The sequence below is a fragment of the Neolamprologus brichardi genome, chromosome 6, assembly GCF_056152115.1.
Source record: "Neolamprologus brichardi isolate AB-2024 chromosome 6, ASM5615211v1, whole genome shotgun sequence".
In the NCBI taxonomy this organism is placed as follows: Eukaryota; Metazoa; Chordata; class Actinopteri; order Cichliformes; family Cichlidae; genus Neolamprologus; species Neolamprologus brichardi.
The window spans coordinates 14,088,938-14,107,274 of NC_142109.1; the positions used below are offsets into that span (position 1 = coordinate 14,088,938).

Below are 18,337 nucleotides of genomic sequence, written 5' to 3' on the forward strand. Positions count from 1 at the left end.
CATGCAGCATTAGTGAATTATTTTCACAAGCATCCATCCATTCATCCATCCATCCTCTTAATTGCTTATCCAATTTAGGGTCGCTTGGAGGCTGGAGCCTATCCCAGCTGTCACACGGAGAGAGGCGGAGTAGCTCTGTGATATACTGGATAGGCTGCCAGTATATCGCAGGTCTCAACACCGTGTTAACCCCTGTACCTCTGTGCCGTCACAATTGCTTCTACTTTCATATGGATATAAATATTCAAGATGATGAACAGAAGACATAAACACTAGTTATTAAGGAAGCCAGCTTCAGTTCATTTAGGTCATCTTAGCTCTATTCAGCCTTAGGGAATATGCAGCTCATTAACTAACAGTTGGACATCCTATTCTTATATTTACAGCCCAACAGACATTCACTCATTAGTCAAGGGTTAAATTCAATTGCCATAAATATTGTGTGTGGAATCATCCAGAAGGAGATTAAGGGGTGACTTTATCACTCATTTTGACTCTGGGAGAGATGGCTGGGACTGGCGAATGCAAGCGTTCACACATACAAGCTTTTGAAATACACAGATGGAAAAATGTGTGTGTGTTTATTAAGAGGTCTTAGCCTGGCGAGTACCACAAACAGTATGGCCAGAGGGCCAATTTAGACAGGACGAGGATCAGGGCATGGAGATGTGGATCAAATGAGCAGCTAAAAGATATCCTCTTTGATAATAAACTACCACTGAATTAGCATTTACACACATGAGCACACAATGGGCCCTTTATAAATAAAAAGAACAGAGCAAGAGGAGAAATGCTCTAATTTTGTTGGATCATCTACCCACTGATAATAGCAATGGCTGTTTAGCAGTTTATTACATACCCTATGAGCCTGAATGAGGCTGCAGAAGTCTGTTTCATAGAATATGAAAGTCATATGTGGCTCTCACATCTCTTTTTATGAATTGTTTTGATTTCCTGCATATCTGAGCCTGACAGCATTTTAAAGTAATTTAAAAAAAAAAAACACATCTATATTAAAAAAATAGGGGATGTAGGGATGACTGGCCAAAAATTGTACTTTTTGTACTCTGCAAGAGAAAAAACTCCTCTGTGTTTGTGTATTGTGGAGCAGTCACTACATGCAGGGCCACTGTTTAGCAGTTCAAGAGCAGTGCTAACAGCCTAGGGCGTGCACAGGGGCCAAAAGGGTTTGCTGGCACACAATAAAGAAATATACACACACACACTCAGGCACACGCAGACACACACAAATTGCACAGGTACAAAGAACAAAAAAAAAAACAAGCTCATAAAGGCACAAACAGACACATCTATACACACACACACTCTCACACACATGTGCAGCCCTCCGGTCCTGATCAATACATGACAAGAGTAAATCTCCTCCGGACGTCAGGCAGTCCAATCAAAGGGCTTGGTGTTCTTATAGGGGATCACAAGAGCCAGGGGGAGACAAACAATGATGTGAATCCTCAACAACACCACAATGGCCCCAACAGCTCGGGGTTATGGGAATGGAGGAGACGAGTAACACAAGCATGAACTGTATTTTTATGCACATCTATATGTGCAAGCTTTTGCATGTGATGCAACTTCTCTTTGCATGCAGGCAGGTCTTCTGCACTACACGAATGTGTATGTGTGTGTAGGCAGTAAATTTACACAAGAGGAAAGGATGAAGGCTTAGCTGCGTAAAAGAAATCACAGTTTGCAAAAATGGGAAGAAAAAGTTAAAAACTCTGTTTTTCTTACTAGTAAGGACAAAAACGATACAAAATTGCAACTGAACTGTGGCAATAATCTTGCACGAGATTTATGTGTGTGCAAAAATACTGCACCGCTATCAATCTCTGGCAAGCCCTTTCTCCCTTTGACAGACAGGCGTCAGCTGAACAGAACTGATGGGTAGTCTTTATCAGTCTCTGGCAGACACACACATAGACTGACACAAACACTGAAACACACCTCAAGGTGATGGATTAGGTCTAGACAAAGACAATGGTGCCTGTTCCCAGTGGGCATGCAGTATTCTTAGAGTGGTGGCCTGCACTGACGCAATGTTCCAGTTTTATTCATCCATCTTCTGACACTTATGGGGAGCTGGGTGTGGTGATGTCAGGCCAAGTAAAGTAGTGTTAACGGTCTTTCTGGTCTTGGAACTTTCCGAGGCCTTTCTGGGCCAAGTGGGGTCTCCAATTCCAGCAGGGTATTGTGGGTATTCTTCCAGCTGAAAATGCCCAGAATAGCTGAACAGAGAGGAGTCCAGTAGAAACCTCAACTATCTCGAGTGGCTTGTTTTATTTTCAACAAGTATGAGTTTTTTACCACGATGCTCTGCTAATCAGCTCACCAGTTTTAGTTAGTTCTTGGGTTGAATCCTTGACAGGTGTTTTTCTGAATACAAACAATAAGCATCTTTCCCCACAAGCAAAGCATTACACCAGGGGTAGTCCATGAAGATCCCAGACTCTGCCCTGAAATCTTTGAATCTGGGATCAATAAATATTACTATATAAATAAGTGCCGAAGGATTTTCTTCCTACACCATTAATCTATTGTTAATGTTAACATGTCATCCTCTTATCTGAATTTAATTTTATTTAATTTAATAAGGGTACAGTACTCTGTTTTTGGTAACCATTGTCCTTGATGTAAATATGTAAAAATTCGTATGTATCTGTTCTGTGTCTTGTGTACTGTTTGTTTGTATATGTGTCTTTCTTGCTGCTGTTACACCCAAATTTCCCCTTGTGGGACAATTAAAGGATTATTCTATTCTATTCTATTAACAGCTCAGTTGGCGTGTTGAAGGTTTCAAAATCCAACTAAATACATAGATTGTCAACAATTTAGCATCTGACCAAGACTTGTGTACTGATGCGATCTCCTCCTCTGTTCCTGTGTTAATACTGAATTGAATAATGGCCAGAAAACTGTTTCTCCAGAAAGCAGGTGACCATTGACCTTTTGAATAATAAATGTCATCAAGTCATGTTTTCATCCTTTCAAACATCTGTGTGAAACTTCATCCCGTTTACTGTAATAATTGCAGACATTTTTCCAGCTGCATACACCTTGACCTTGGACGTCCAACATGTAATCGGTTCATCCTCGATTCCAAGTGAAAGTGAAGAGATATATCGAGCTCACGAGAACCGGCGGGATGGACAGACACTGAGAAAACACAATGCCCCCAGCTATGGCCGTTGCCAGTGCAGAAGAAATAAAAGTGTGACTCAATCCACTCGCATACAGTGTTATTCACTGTACGCATGTACAAGGGCAAAAAACTGGAAGGCTTCAGATTTATCTTCATTCTTTTCTTATAATCAAGAGATTTTAATAACCAAATCTTTTCTTGTAATTATGATGCATTTGCTAGTCATATTTAAGCAAAAGGTCTCTATCATATTTTCGTCCTTGTGTGCATCCAGCACACTCATTTGTACGTTATTAACAGTTTATGTTGATATATTGTTCTCTGTTGTTTCTCAGAAGTGCTAATGACTGGCCTAGCATAAAACATTTGTTAGTCTGCAGGTGCTAGAGACTAGAAAAGTGTGTTAAATATCAAATAGGATCCCAGGGTAGACATGCGAAATAGTTATCTTGTGACATGAATAGCCAAGCTCAGTAAGTGGATGACCTGTCCTGTATAGAGATTCTGCCTAACTAATGCAGGGAAATTGTTCAGTCAGTCGTTTTGACATAGACATCGCCCCCTTGGTTCATGTTGTTGTCTAAGTCCTTATTTTTGAGAAACTGTAAGTACTGCCACACAGTTGAGACCCCTTTGCAGGTGCTGTGCATACAGGTGATGATCCTTGAATTGGAATTTATGGCCCAGCAGTAGTGCAATCACTGTCAGCTGGCAGCCTGGGGAAGGCCTGTCTGCCTGCAGAAACCATCTGTTTCCAGATGGAAGCTGTGTACAAAACATGTGGTACAACGGGTCTGCGGGCCACTCTTGTTTGTGCTGTCGCTGGTCCGCCAGCCAGCCACAAAGATATCAAAATCATAACATAGAAGAGCTGAAGTGAAGTCAGGTGTTAAAAACAATGAAAAGTGTCCACTGGAGCCACGTTCTGTGCTTTTCATGCTGTGTTTTTTCATCTTTAAAGTTTTTAAAACAGTTATTCTGTTCCCGTTGATGTCCGCCACCGCTCCCTGCTCTACTGGCAACAATGGTCAACCAATCAACATTCGGAACACACTCATGTCATCTGCTTCCAGTTTCAACAAAGAGCCGACACTGATGCAGTTCTTTTTAAAATGTACATGGATCAGTGTACCATATCCTCAAAATTAAACTTTTGAAAAATAAAAATGCAACACTAGTTTTCCAATTCAAGTTATAGAAAGAGAACTTGCAAACACACCAAAGCATAGGCTACTGATTTAAGATGAGAAAGATGTTTTGAGTATACAAACTCTGGACTTTTGGGTTTTAATCCCTTATTCTTTTACACAGTACCTTGATAAAAGAATGTAGCTGCTCCAGTTGGGAGTAGGCCTGGCCTAGCTGCCTCTGAACCCTTTCCAAGGCATGGGAGCTCTGCTGGGTCAACCCCTCCATTTGCTCAGTGGCTGCCTGTTCCAGTGCAGCCAAAGCCTGTTCACCAGCTCCCACACGAGCCTGTAGGGCATGCATGCGCTGTTCCTGTGAAGGAAAAGAGCATGCAGAAGTGGTCAGCTGAAAGCAAACAATCTTTTTTTGTTTTAGGGGAAAAAAAGCAGAAAGTCCACATTGGTCTATGAGACATTTGTGGAAATTGCTTTCAAGCCCCTGTGTGTAGGATTTTGACATTTATGACTTTGGTGTCTCCTTGTGACTTACTGATTTTCAAGTTGGTATTACCACAAATAAATATATAATAAGACTATCTAATATTACCAGAACTATAAATGCCATCTAGACAATAAACTCCAACTCTGTTTTTTTTTCACTTTTGAATTTTAATGTTTAATGTGATGTCGTTCACTGTCAGAAATCCAGTGATAATAGGCTATTAAAGTAAAAACATAAAATATTAACATTTTTTGATGTTATGTAAGAAAAAGGCTTAAACTTTATAGCTGGATATGATGTACCTGGATAGAAGTGGCATTTTCACAAATTCTAAAACTTTTCTTTTGACTAACAATTGCATAACTTAAAAACATGATCCAATATCATATTCTATACCCTGCCTTTGAAGAGAATTCATCTGTGATTGTTTATAGGGCTGCTTAGAAAAAAAAAGATTATCCGAACTGTACTGTAGTCCAACTTTGCAAATGTTACATAAAACACAATTTTTGTGAAAACTGAGTGCGTGTCAGTTTCCAACCTTTTTTTCCAAGTCCTCTTTCAGTTTTGCACAGGAGGCCTCGTACTGGCTTTTCTCTGTTGTTGCCACATTCAGCCTTCTCTTCAGGGATTCGATTAGGGCCTTTCTGTTGCTGGCCTCCTCTGATAAAGTCTTCACCTGTTTAAAAAAAAAAGAAGCTGAACAAGGACGTAATGCAACTGCATTTCTCTTTTAAAGGAGATAATCACATTATATTCACCTAAAGTTCCGTTCAAATCACCTTAGCAACCATGTTTTCTGCAACTACACTTAACGGCACTGAAATATTTTCCTGTTAGTCTTCCAGGAGACAAATCTTTGGACTATGGGATATGCTGAGTATGACAATGCCCATTTTTCCCCTGTCACTCTGCTGAAGAACCTCAAAATAATTAGATGCAATGATGAGCCGCGATGAGCACCTTCTTTTCTAGCTCCTCCACCTGTCCCCGGTAACTTTTCTCCATTTCCTGCAGGAACTTGAGTCGTGTCTTCAGGTCCTCCACCAGCTGCCTTTTCATGTTCACATCTCGCTCTGTGTGGCTCAGCCTAAAAACATACACATATGAAGGCAAATACCAACATATGGCATAACGCCTAAATGACTCTTCACAGATAGCTACACAGGCACAGCCTCTGCATCGCAGACAAACACAGACACACATACGCACGGAGACAGATACAAAGAACACACACGCAAAGCTGGCAGGCACAGTGTCCCCGTGCAGTACATCAGGCATGACAGCTCATTATGACAACTAAATACACTGGCATGCTGCTTGGGTAAGTGGAGAGGGGGGTGAAATAGGGATGCATATATAATTCTAACTGGCATATATTAGAACAAGTGCTCTGGCAGGGAATGCCGCACTAAGCGTGACAGGGGAGTCCTCTTTGACAAACGGCATTTTGAATCAGCAGCGACACTACTTGAAAGCCTAATCAAGCACTTAAATGTTTATTATTTTCAGCTCAGCGTTGCACCAATCATATAAAAACACATTTGCCGGGGGGAACTTGGCTTGGGAAAGACGTATTATGAAGGGAATACGCTCTAAGAAATGTTGTTTGTTCGTGTGCTGTGCTGTGCCGGCGATACTTCCCTAAAGAGAAGCAGCGTGTATGTACTGTAAGCAGTTAGCGTCTTAACTGTAACAAAACACACGCGACTTGTCACTTCCTATTTCAATAACCTGCAATACTGACATGATTAATATTCCCACATTCTGCAGCGACACCCCGGTTTAAATGGTCTCAGTACGTTAGCATGTTTTATTCTGTTTTCATAAGAGGCAAATAAAAGCTATTTTCATGGTTGTCTGCACCTTGGGGAATTGGAACAAATAGAATAAAGATCATAAGGATGCAGTTAATTAAATGGTTTTTGCTGTATTTTTCTATATCAAAGATGTAGTAGATCTCTTAGCTCCCACATGCATCATGGCTTGTGTGTTTTAAATAAACAGATGACGCAATGCAAGAGCAAATGCTTTTGTGTAAGTAAATGTCCCTGCCTCCCTAGGTGGATGAGTGCCTGAGGGCAGACTGGTTAAATAAATGTGAGCTTGTCCTATTGGAGTGACATTAAATTAAATGAGAGAGGAGTCTAGCCTGGGGACTTTGTTGGGGGGGGGGGCGAGTAGCGCTAGCTGGTTACCCCATGGATTTGGCCATTAATGAGAAAACCCATATTGAACCTTTCAGATGACTGTCTGGTGTTGACTTAAAGAGTGAGAGCAGCAATAAGAGCCCCACCAGCTCCCTCTGCCCCAATGCTAATGGCAATTAGATCGACAACATTTATTTTAGATGTTCTTCTTCTACACCCCAAAAAGAATAGAGGATAAAAAAGAATGAAGGATATATAGAGCTTCTGCTAGAGCGTGTGATCTCTATTTATGAGTGTTAGTGGAAAGAGAGAAAGAGAGCCTCAAACTATATCCCGATCACTCACACGTTTGTTCCCTTTGTTCTGTGCTTGTTGGCAATATTGTTCATCAAACATGCGTGTATTGTAATGATAACAGTCAGTGGTCTGAAGTACGTGTTCGTAAGAGTGAGCGCGAGCGCACATTTCTGTGTATGTTGTTAAGAATGAAGTGCGGGTGGACGTTTCATGTGGCTGATAGACAACAGGGCTAAAGATGAAAGAAGCAGCTTCATAAATAAGGCAGGGCCATAGTGCCGGATATTGACTGAGGACATGCCGGTGTACTTTGAAATTCATTTCTTTTTTTCTTTTTTTTACCCCCCCCTTCTCTTCTTTTAGGCGAAGCAGCCTTGCTCCCTGTGTGTGTGCTGAAATGTATATTTCAGAGACGTCTAGACATGTCTTTCATTCTGAGAAGGAGTCCCTCCATGGAGGCAAATGGAGTGGTAGGCTAGAAGATACGGCAAGTTATGTGTGCGTATGCGTGAGTGAGTGTGTGACAAGAGCTGGAGGAGGCTGTCGCAGAAACGCAGCTGAGGGATGCTCGCTCTGCCTGGCTGTGATCCTCGCTGCTTTGGTCACACACACAAACACATATCCGCTGTGATTGTACACATGCCCTGGATGCATTATTGAGAATGGCAGGCAGAGGACACGGCATACCAGACAAAGAGAACAAGAGGGAGGAAAGCCAAGTTGTTCTTTGTACATTTTTCTCAGTTCAAATATGGGATCCGTAATGCAGAGTGATGATATGTGCCTTGTAAGTTCAAACCATGACTGTTTCCCTAAGTGAATTGTTTATAGCCATATGCATTATGACTATGTAATGCATGCGGGGCGCTACAGTAGGTGAACCATGCAACTCACTGGGGCTTGTGGCCCACAGGCCAGAGTGATGCTGTGTGGGTTTTAGTGTCATGGGCCAAAATGGTCCCTCCTGCGGCACGCAAACAATCAATACGCTGCTTTGATCAGCATTCCACATCGGCTACCCACGTAAGCAACACCACACCACATGACACAAAAAACACTCACATGCACACGCACAAACAACACACACACACACGCTCAATATAACATGCATAATTTCACAAATGATTCACAGACACAGGAGCATGTACAGTATAAGGGAAGCGAGGCAGACAACAGAGCTGCCACATGGTGGAATCAAACACTACAGATGAGAGCTGCAGAGGATGTGCAAACATGCAGACAACGAGAGATTGAGAGACAGACAGACAGAGAGGTCTGCAGGTATATAAAAAAAAGAAAAGTAGGAAAAATACGAGCTGGACTGCAGACAACAGTAAGAAACACAAAAAGGAGGAAGTAGCACTAATGAAGACAAAAGGTGGGAAACTAACTTATCCTGCAGCTGGCAGAGTTTGTCCTCCTTCTCCTGGAGCTGGCCTCGCAGGGCTTTGTTAGCCGCCACCTGCCTCGTGACCTCCGCACTTGCACTCTGGGGGAAGGGCACACAGTGTGTGTGTGTGTTTGTTAATGTGTCTGAATGTGCATGTGACTGGGGGGTAGGGAAGGTTTTCACGACACAGCTGATGACAGGTCAAACACAGCATGCCTCCTCATTATAGTTACAGTGGGAGGGTGGAAGGTGCTAAAAGAGGTTAAGAGGAAAACTGTGTTATTTAAAGTGGATAAGGGGAGTAATTAGTAAAAATAACAATTTATAGACCTGGAGGGGTGAATTTATTTTAGTCAGGAATGTGAATAAAGAAAAAGACCAACAGACAAGTACAACAAGGAAAAAAAACCTGAATACTAACAATAAAAATAAATAAATTGACCTGCTAATGATCAAACATCCTGTAACCTAGAATATTAAACTGTAAATAATAACCTTTTGTGTTTTACTCTTTTCTTTATGAGTAACAAAGATGTAAGGCTCACGGTGACAGGTCGGCTTCTGATTATAAGCATGATGGATATCTGAACCTGCAAGTTCACTTTGGTTTAAAGGGCCCTTGTCTCTTGTGGGAACTGCTCCCAGTAGAAGCACTTGACAACGTACTCGCTCAGCGCACGCACCCCCACGGAGCATCCCTTGCCTCTCCCTTTCGCTGTCACCTGACATGACTTTCTCAGGCGTGTGTAACGACAGCGGCAATCTGCGTGGTGACACTGACGAGCAGGCTGCTGAGAGGGTGATAATACTGTGGTACCACTCACACCTCATTCCCTCTGATGTAGGGCATGTCTCTGCTGTTATTCCCCATTTCTCATCTTCCTGACAGGCACTCCGAAATAAGATCAAATGACAGGAAATGCTAATTCATGCTGAAATCAAACGTAATATCAAGTGATGTTAAGTGTAAACTGAAAGGCACCAGAATTTGTTTTTTTTTTTTTTCAGAATCAAGCACAACTTGAAAGTAAAACCTTGACAGAGTTTCTGTTGAGAGTTTTTAAACTCCTCGAGGAGGGCAAGTGCTTCAAACCAGTGAAATGTTAAAGTGACTCAGAAATAGTGATGTAAATATATGTGAAATTCAGTACTGTTAACATGGTAAGTAACAGAATGAAAGACAGAATCCAACTAAAAAGTGCAAAAGAATTAAGAAATTTTCATATTGCCTGATTTACCACAGCACAGCAGAAAGTGGAAGTAGTCTTTCTCTAGATATATTTTTTCAGTCCTTTACCACTGATATTCCCAAAGTTTTCCTTGTTATTCATGGTATTCTCGAGCACTCAAGCTTCTTAGTGCACAAAATTGGAAGAGAACAACATCTTTAATACCATCATCCTATTAGCAGATTTACCTCATAAGGCATGCACAATGAAAAAACACAACCGTGAGGGCAATTCATTAACTCTAGAACTGCTAACCTTAAGTTTGGCTTGAAGTTGTCTGACCTCAGCCTCCAGGGCTTGGAGGGCAGGGTTAGCCGGGGCAGGTATGGTTCTGCACTGGCAGGAGCACTCTACGTTCGCTGGTGCTGTTGGTGGTATTGTAGTTTGCGGGGGGAATTTGATCTGCTTCCACTGCTTCAACTCCATCTCCAAAACCTTTTTCTGCTGCTGCACACCAGCCAGGTCAGAGGTCAGCTTCTGCGGGTTTGACCGACAGACAGAATTGGTTAGCTAGGCTGGTGATGATGCCGCAACTGGAAGCAAAAGTTTGGTGCACTGCTATTAAAAAAAACAAAGAAACACAGATTTGTGTTATTGGATGGTGAGGGCGAAAAAGTAACAGGCGACTGATATACTGCTGCATGAGCTGATAAGCTTTATATTAAACCAAAAGCCATTTTTTCTCCCTTATAATGCAAACCTAATTTACTGCTGTAAGAAGGCAAAGTTCCTCTGACTACCATAGATCTTTATATTAAATCCACTCCTCACAAATATAATAAATGCAAAGACAGAATAAACACAATTTGTTTAAAATACTGTATGTGTTATCCACGGGTGAGCTGCAAGCTCTCCTTTAATATCTTGTCTGCGATAAAATGTCTTTTTTATGCTAATTAGGAGACAAATGATGCTGTTGCCCGGTCAATAGAGCCTAATTCTCACTGTAATTGGCATGCATAATATAGCCATCATGCAGCACACTTTGGAAAAGAGGTAGATCAAGTATTTAGTCAGTAGTTGAGTCTGGATTGATGGAGGATAACGCAACTAACTGAATGCATACAATTTACAGTGACTCTGTGATTCAGACTGCTATGTGAGATTAAACACTTTAAACCACATGCATGTGCCGGAGAAAAGCAAAAATCAGGTTGTTTCTTATAAGAAAGTATGGACCACAAACCTATTGCTGTGAGTTTGAATCAGTGCTGCCACAATTAGCTGATTTGGTATCATATCAAACATGAATGGTTAATGGCACAAACAGGAGACGTGATACATGAAGATATGCGCTGCACACATAGGGTAAATGTTGGAGCACACACCGAGGCGTGCGCACACACCCAAGTGAAACCACAGAATCCCATGGGTTTGCTCTCTGCTCCGCATACACGGAGGTTATTGATATCTGGTTGCTGGCTGACACCTTTTAATAGAATCCCTCCTGTTTTAGGTTTCCTTCTCTCTGTTGAAGATGCACATGCCACATCCACAGGGAGGGTGGGAGGAGAGCAGGAGGAGCACAAAATAAAAGCGGGGCTGTGGCCCCAGTGGCAATAGTGCAGGAATTAAGAGAGGCATTGATGAGGCTTCCAGTAAGACAAGCTTTGATTTCACAGGCCATTTTCAGCCCTGGTGAGAGATGACACTGAGGCAGGCGTGATATACTGGTAGCTCCATTAGGCCAGGAGAGAGGACACCGGTCTCTCTTTCCTGTGAGCAGTGGTCTCACTGATGCTGTTCCTTTAGTAGCTAAAAGGAATTTTTAAACATGAATAAACCACTGAAACACTAAGATTGTCTTACTGCATCAATTTCTTAATTACACAATCATTCTTCTGGCCAGACTTCTTGTGCAATAGGTTTTATACTATTGTTAATTATTAATTTAAATAAAGTTTGGAGCTTTGCTTTCTTAGGCCATTAAATTTGTAGAGATAATCCTGTGATAATCCCTGCCCCAAAAACATTAAAGGAGGGAAGGCAACTCCACACTTTGAGTGGGGATGTCACAGTGTGCCACAAAGTAAAGCATCTGTGGAATTGATGACAGACCAAGGAAGGCTTATCCAAGCAACAAAATGATTCTGTAGTTGGATGCTATGCATTACTCAAGGATTTCAATAAAAGTTAGACTTGCCTGTAGTAGGATGCACTGTGAGTTTTTAAGTTACGTTATGCCACTTTGAAGGGCGACTTTAAGGTTTTTACACACTGCATCAAATTTTTCTTGTAATCTAGCTGACTGCCTGTTTCTCTGGGCACATTGTTGCATTATAGCCAGATGCATTATCAGCAATTGAATGTTATGTTATTTTCACAGCGGGAAATCATACTGAAAACCTAAAAAAGAAAAGTTTTAACCAAACCACGTGTTCCAGTTAGGCTGAAGTATTATATACATTGCATGAATCTGAATAGTTGTTGAAAGGAAATACAAATACAGTTAAGAATACATTTACATCCCAGAGTTCACGCGCAACCAAACACACAGAAGTGGAGAGGGGAAGCAAGGATGGGAAAAAAATGAGAAGATATGACTTAATAATGGAAGGAGGGAAGGAAAGGAGCAACGAGAGAAGGACAGAATGGCGAAGGATCAGGAGACAGAGCAACACAAACAAGTTTCTGTGAAACTGCCATGCTACTTCTCACATGATGGCCCCTGTGGAGGCTGTCCTAAGCCAATTACAAGCAGAGAGTTTTAGTTAGAGAGTTGGCCAGGACCGGTTGGAACAAGCCCAAAGTCCATCACCTCTTGGCCTTTGCAGAGAGGGCAACAAGACCTAGCTTTGGCCAGTCAGTCGGCTCCAACTTTCTCAGGTGGAGTGGCATTAATACTGCAGGAGGAAAGAGGAAACAAACAGGAAGACAACAATTCCCTCTCTGTCCACTCATTCACACAACAGTGTGTGTACATGTGTGCCTTTACTGCTGTGCCTGAGTCTAAGGTCTCGTTGGACTTCAGCAATCAGATGCCTCGGTGGGTGCAGAAGGGCCACTTCCCAGGTAGCAACACTATGAGGGCTGCACTCTGGCCCGTGTGTGCAAGTGCAATGTACTCCATCGGTACTATTCCACAGTAAGTGAAAAGTAAATATACGGACATACAGACAAGAACACATACACCTAATCAAGAGTCCAGTGGGCCTTTGCTGGCTGCTGCTGTGTCTGAATTCACCAAAAGAAGTTTCTGCCTGCCAGATTAACGACTCTGTCTGTCAAGGTGTTGCTGTGTGTGTGTGTGTCTGTGTATGTACATAAGTTGATGTGTACAAGGAGCACCTGGCAGGAAAGATACTGTTTAGGGGCCAAAGCTCTTGGTGTTTTATTTACACTCTTTACCAAGTCTAAGAGTTTTTTACCTGGAGGCACGTACTAAATAACTAAAAGGTGTGTGGCACTGGATGTAGTCACCTTGAGTGTATGTGTGTGTGCGTCTGCGAACACGACTGCTCATATTTGGAGAAAAGTAACTGCTGGTGACAAAGATTGTTGTGGAGAACTGGCTCGCTGAAACATTCAGCAGGAGGAGACAATGGCAGAGTCAGAGAGAGAAAGAGCGTGTGAGATTCTCCTCCTCTCTACTGCCCTGTGGTTCTGACCTCCACAGACAAGGATAGGCCTGTCAGCCACACTTATTAAGCATGATAAGGGCATGCTACTGCTTCACTCTCAGCCCCAAGAAAATACAAAAGAAAGACAAAGATGGGGGGAAAAAAAGAGAAACTTCCTAACACTTACAACCGGCTCGCCTCCCTTAACTCGTCTCCCAGTTTTTCCCAAGTTACCTGCGTGAGCTGCTTGCTGCTGCACAGCTTCTCAGTGAGGGAGTTGAGCTGTGCTGTGATCATCTCATTGGCCCTTTGTAGATCTCTGGCTGAAAGCATAGCATCTTTCCTGGCACTTCGCAGTATGTCAACGTGACGCTGTAGAGACTCGATGCGCTGCTGCAGAGAAGAGGAGGAGCAGCGCTGGGTCTTCACAAGCATCCTCTTCCTCCTCTGCCGACTTTTCTCTCCTCTTGTCCCGCGTTCCCACGGCTCACGCTGTTTATCGTCTAACAGGAGGAAGTACACGCAGCCGCCTCAGAGTTGACAAGTGCACAGAAAACCTCAAAATCCCAATTTAGAAGCTACTGCTGAGATTTAACAGGCGTGCATCTTTGTGTATGCAAAAGTGGAAGCTGTGATGGATTTAACAACCTGAATAATTAACATTTTCTATTTTTAACCAATTCAGATGTGCCGAGTTATTGGGGAAAAAAACGAAGCTTGTTAACTTCTCGGATACTTGTTTCTTATCGACAGCATGTAAATACACTGAGTGTTCTATCTGCTTCAATTAAAAGTTGATTAGATTTCTGTAATCCAGCATGGGTTCACAAAAGGAAAACTTGTGCTACCTCGGGCCAGAACGTCGGGTTGTTTTCTGTGAGATTCTGCCGCTGGTGCTTCTGTGTTTGAGATCGGCGACCACCTGTAGGACTGAAAGAACAGAAAACCCAGTGACAATGAAGAAAAGCAGCCGTTTAATGTAACACAACAGTTGACATGCTGCTCTTCCTAAGATGCAGCTCATAACGACACCATGATCACAGAGGGTGCGCAGCTTAACGCAACGAGACAAATCACCCAGTGCTTTAATAATTCACCTGAGCATGTTCAACCGACTCCAACTTGAACACCTCTCAGCACAGATATTACTTCTGACAGATGCTTGCAAATGCCGCCTTTGTTCAATCACCAACTGAAAGCCCTGATTCACTCCTACGGTGTGACGGGTGTGTGTGAGAGTGTAGTCGTTTGTACGCAAAAGTGTGTACGCATGTGTGTTTGTGACAACTCCCAACTGCACCATCATTTGTAGTGACATCAAAGAAAGGGCCCCCTGCCTCACTCCTTGCTCTCTGCCTACATTCTTTGTATGGGGGACAGGTAGGATTTGATCAGTGCCAGTTTTGATCATGCATGCAGAGAGGAAAGGGTAGATGAACCCTTTGGTTTGTGACATACTACGTTGCGAGGGGCTTGGGCTGTCAAAGCGATGAACCCAGAAGGAGCTGATGGGCACATTTAGAGGATCAGGACTGGGGAAACTAAAGGGGATCTGAGATAAGGGCCCTGACAGCTCCCAGGTTATATTCACAACAACCATCTCTTCTCTACTTTCCACTTTGCTTCGGTGCTGCTGAAACGAGAAAAAGAGGAGAAGAGAGGAGGCAGCACATCTTTAAGGCCCCTCTCTTTCTCTCTCCGTCTCTCCTCTTGACGGACTTTTCTCTCAAGGGTTTGGATCTGCCATGTACCACTGTGAAGAGGTTTGATGTGGACAAGTGCAAGGGTCCAGGCCTAATGATTTCGTGGTGTGCATTCACAAAGGCTTCCTCAGTCACAAGACTAGGAAAGTCTTTGTGAATGTAGACATAAAGCGATAGCCAGTTAAAAATGAATAGTACAGCACGGCTCAAACAACACAAAAAGTAGTTACAGAGGCCCTAAGAATTATATATGCAGACAATAAACTGTATATAAAAGATGGATGGATAGCCACTGAGGCGTCACTCCACTGCTTTGCAGGCTACTATTTCAGGATGGAGTTACAAAGTTATTACATAATGTTAGAACTGCAGGGCTAGTTTTGTAAGTAGGATGCAACAATAATTTAATAAAGAACGATGATAACTTTGGCTAGCAAAAACAAAACAAAAGAACAAAAAACAGCTAGCTGATACACAGTTGTTGGTTTTTTTTTTGTTGTTGTTGTTTTTTTAGTAAAACTAATGTTGGTGATACCTATCTTTGTTGTCACGGACAGAGGAAATAGACTAAAACTCTTTTTTTGTATCAGGCTATAAGACTTTTGCAAAACATCCCTTGAGTGGGCATTTGAAGAATTGCAGTTTTCGATCACTTCTGAATTACCTATAGTGTTACCTACACCTTCTAGATATTATTTGATAAGTATTACTTTTTTCCATCGAAAAACATACAAATTTGAAAATGTTGGTTCAAACGCTAATCAGTATTTACAGAGGAGCTCAGGAGAGAGGTACTACAGTAGGTGTCCACAGACATGTGCAAAACATGGTAGAGGCTCTTTCATGGTTTGTCGTCCTCAGAGCCAGGAAATGCACATTAAACAGCAAATGTCCAAAAAAAGAGCTTTGAATGTCCTTCAAGAGGCCTGGAGAACTATTCCTGAAGACTACTTAAAGAAATGACAAGCTTGTCTGAGAGAATTAAAAATTATGCTGAAATTTACACTCGTATTTAGGACCAAGGAGACATTGTATACTAAGGCCTTCATTAATTTTATTCACTTGTAGGCAGTTTCATTTAAAGGCTGAATATTCACACAAACCCAAGTAAAATGTTAATCTGTACAAAAAAGCAGTGAGCAGGAAACAGCTGACGCTTACTTCTGACTGCATCTTTATTCCTTTTTTAAGTCCAAAAACAATTAAAAGACAAGGGCAGACCAACCTGTCTATTAGTGTGCTGTCTGTGAGGCACCGTCCCCGAGGGCAGGCTGTTAAGACTGTCCGAGTATTCCTCTGCACTGTCACTGTAGAGAAAGGTGAAGTCTATTACGGACTAGAAGTTGAACCGACAACCCTGGTTCTGAAAGTACCACCCTTGGACAAAAATCCAATTTACCTTTTATGGTTGATTTAGTTGACATCAAGCAAAAATATGTGCATTTCGGCCCCCTCCTTCAAACAGAAAATCAATGTCCCGTCCAATTTCTGAGCTGGAAGTGTAAATGTGTGTGTAAATTAAGTGAAAAGCTGCAGTGTCTGGTGCTGTTTGTGAATGCATCAACATGTATGAGAGCGGCTGTGGCCTTCATTAGCCCTCTGTGTGTGACAGACATGTGTGAGAGGCACGGCTGAGCGGAGCCAAGCAAAGTTGCATCTGATGGACGCACGGTAAGGGCTTCCTGAGAGACACACACACACATGCACACAGGTTTATTGACAGTGACCTTTGACGTGAAGGTGGAAGCCAGTGACATTTACGCTGGCGGGTTTATTAAGGTGGGGTCTGGGAGAAGCAGCGGAGGTAAAGACCACAGAGAGAGGATCTAACTGGAACATGACAAGGCTGGGGGCTAGTTAGGGTTAAAACCAGCCTGGAAGGGGCACAGGGACTTTGCTAAGGATTACGAATCACCAACACTAACACCAGGCTTGCGTGCATCGACTTGGTGATGACAGCAAATAGATCCAACTTAAATTTAGTATTATTAATGGAGTTCTTAATTGTGTCTGCAGTCTAACTAGTTGTTCCCTAGTTCCTCTTTAACACACAACATATATATATTTACAGTACATGGTGCTTCCACTCTATATGTGAGGACATGTCTAAGCTTTTACATGCTGAGTCCAAACCTGTGTGGAGCAAATACAGATAACCTGTTATGTAGAAACATAATGACAGCAGATGCTTACACTGAGGAAATGAGAGCTTCCAAGGGGTGTAAGGGGTGGATCTCACCGAGAACTGGGCAGATACAGTATGCATGCCCCTACAGTAGTAACCTGTCAATCACAGACAGGTAGGCACAGCCTAAAGCATACTCTGCTGGTCTGTCTTACTCTACATGGGGCTGTATTTTACAAAATGACCATCATGTTAATTTTGGATGTGAACCATAAAAAATTTATTGTGCTCATGAATCCAGAGAGACAATTGGACTTCTTTTTGCAATCAGAGCAGTCGCCTCCTGCTGGCCTTTAGGAATAATGTATTTTCTAAGGCACTTGTACATTTTTAAGACCCAAGATTAGCTTTGTCTACTCCAAGGATGTCAAATTTTACATTGTGAGCCACATACAGGCTTTGATCTTAAGTAGGCCAAACTAGTGAAATTCCCCTTTCTGTCACAGTAAGCAAATTCAACTACACATTTAATCCAGGTAATATTTTAATATAAGAAAAAGAAGTGCAATCTCAACAGTATTAAAATAAATCTGTAAGCACTACTCTTTGGGCTTAAATAAATATGTAGCCCATGCCCAGAATATCCTGCTATTATAAAACAAAGTTTTTGTTAATTCACAGAAAATGCTCTTTAAATTATTTTTTAATTACTACTGTTCTTTAAAATTGTCTTTAAAATGATTATTTAGCAGGTAGTGAAAGAACAGGGACTATTAATTAATTATTTTTGGTGTTGTGTGAATGGCTATGGGTGATTTCTTTATCAGGATGAAAAGCTGTAGAACTTCTGAAAATACAGTAAAAAAAAAAGAAAGAAAAAAAAGGCAAAATTGATCCCCCTCTTCACATTCTTCAAAGCCGTCCAGTGGGCTACATTATATGCCGGACCAATTCTGGCCTCCGAGCCTTATGTTTGACATCCTTGATCTACTCTTATGCTACTGTTTTATTTAAAGGAATGTTCTCTTATGTTCTCAATCACAGCAAATCCCTCCAGTAGCTTTTTTAAACTCTGGTACCTTGAGAAAAAATTA

General features: G+C 42.0%; 1 protein-coding gene across 1 annotated transcript in view; it reads right to left on the reverse strand.

Moving 5' to 3' along the window:
* Window positions 1–18,337, reverse strand: part of cntln (centlein, centrosomal protein) — a 92,452-nt gene that overhangs the window by 19,257 nt on the left and 54,858 nt on the right. Inside the window, exons 17-24 of the mRNA XM_006787076.3 lie at window positions 16,344–16,425; window positions 14,264–14,345; window positions 13,650–13,918; window positions 10,111–10,332; window positions 8,628–8,725; window positions 5,753–5,879; window positions 5,331–5,468; window positions 4,475–4,660 (exon numbers count right to left, since the gene is read on the reverse strand). Of these exons, the coding sequence (XP_006787139.2) occupies window positions 4,475–4,660; window positions 5,331–5,468; window positions 5,753–5,879; window positions 8,628–8,725; window positions 10,111–10,332; window positions 13,650–13,918; window positions 14,264–14,345; window positions 16,344–16,425 (1,204 nt within the window). The remainder of the gene's footprint in view (window positions 1–4,474; window positions 4,661–5,330; window positions 5,469–5,752; window positions 5,880–8,627; window positions 8,726–10,110; window positions 10,333–13,649; window positions 13,919–14,263; window positions 14,346–16,343; window positions 16,426–18,337) is intronic.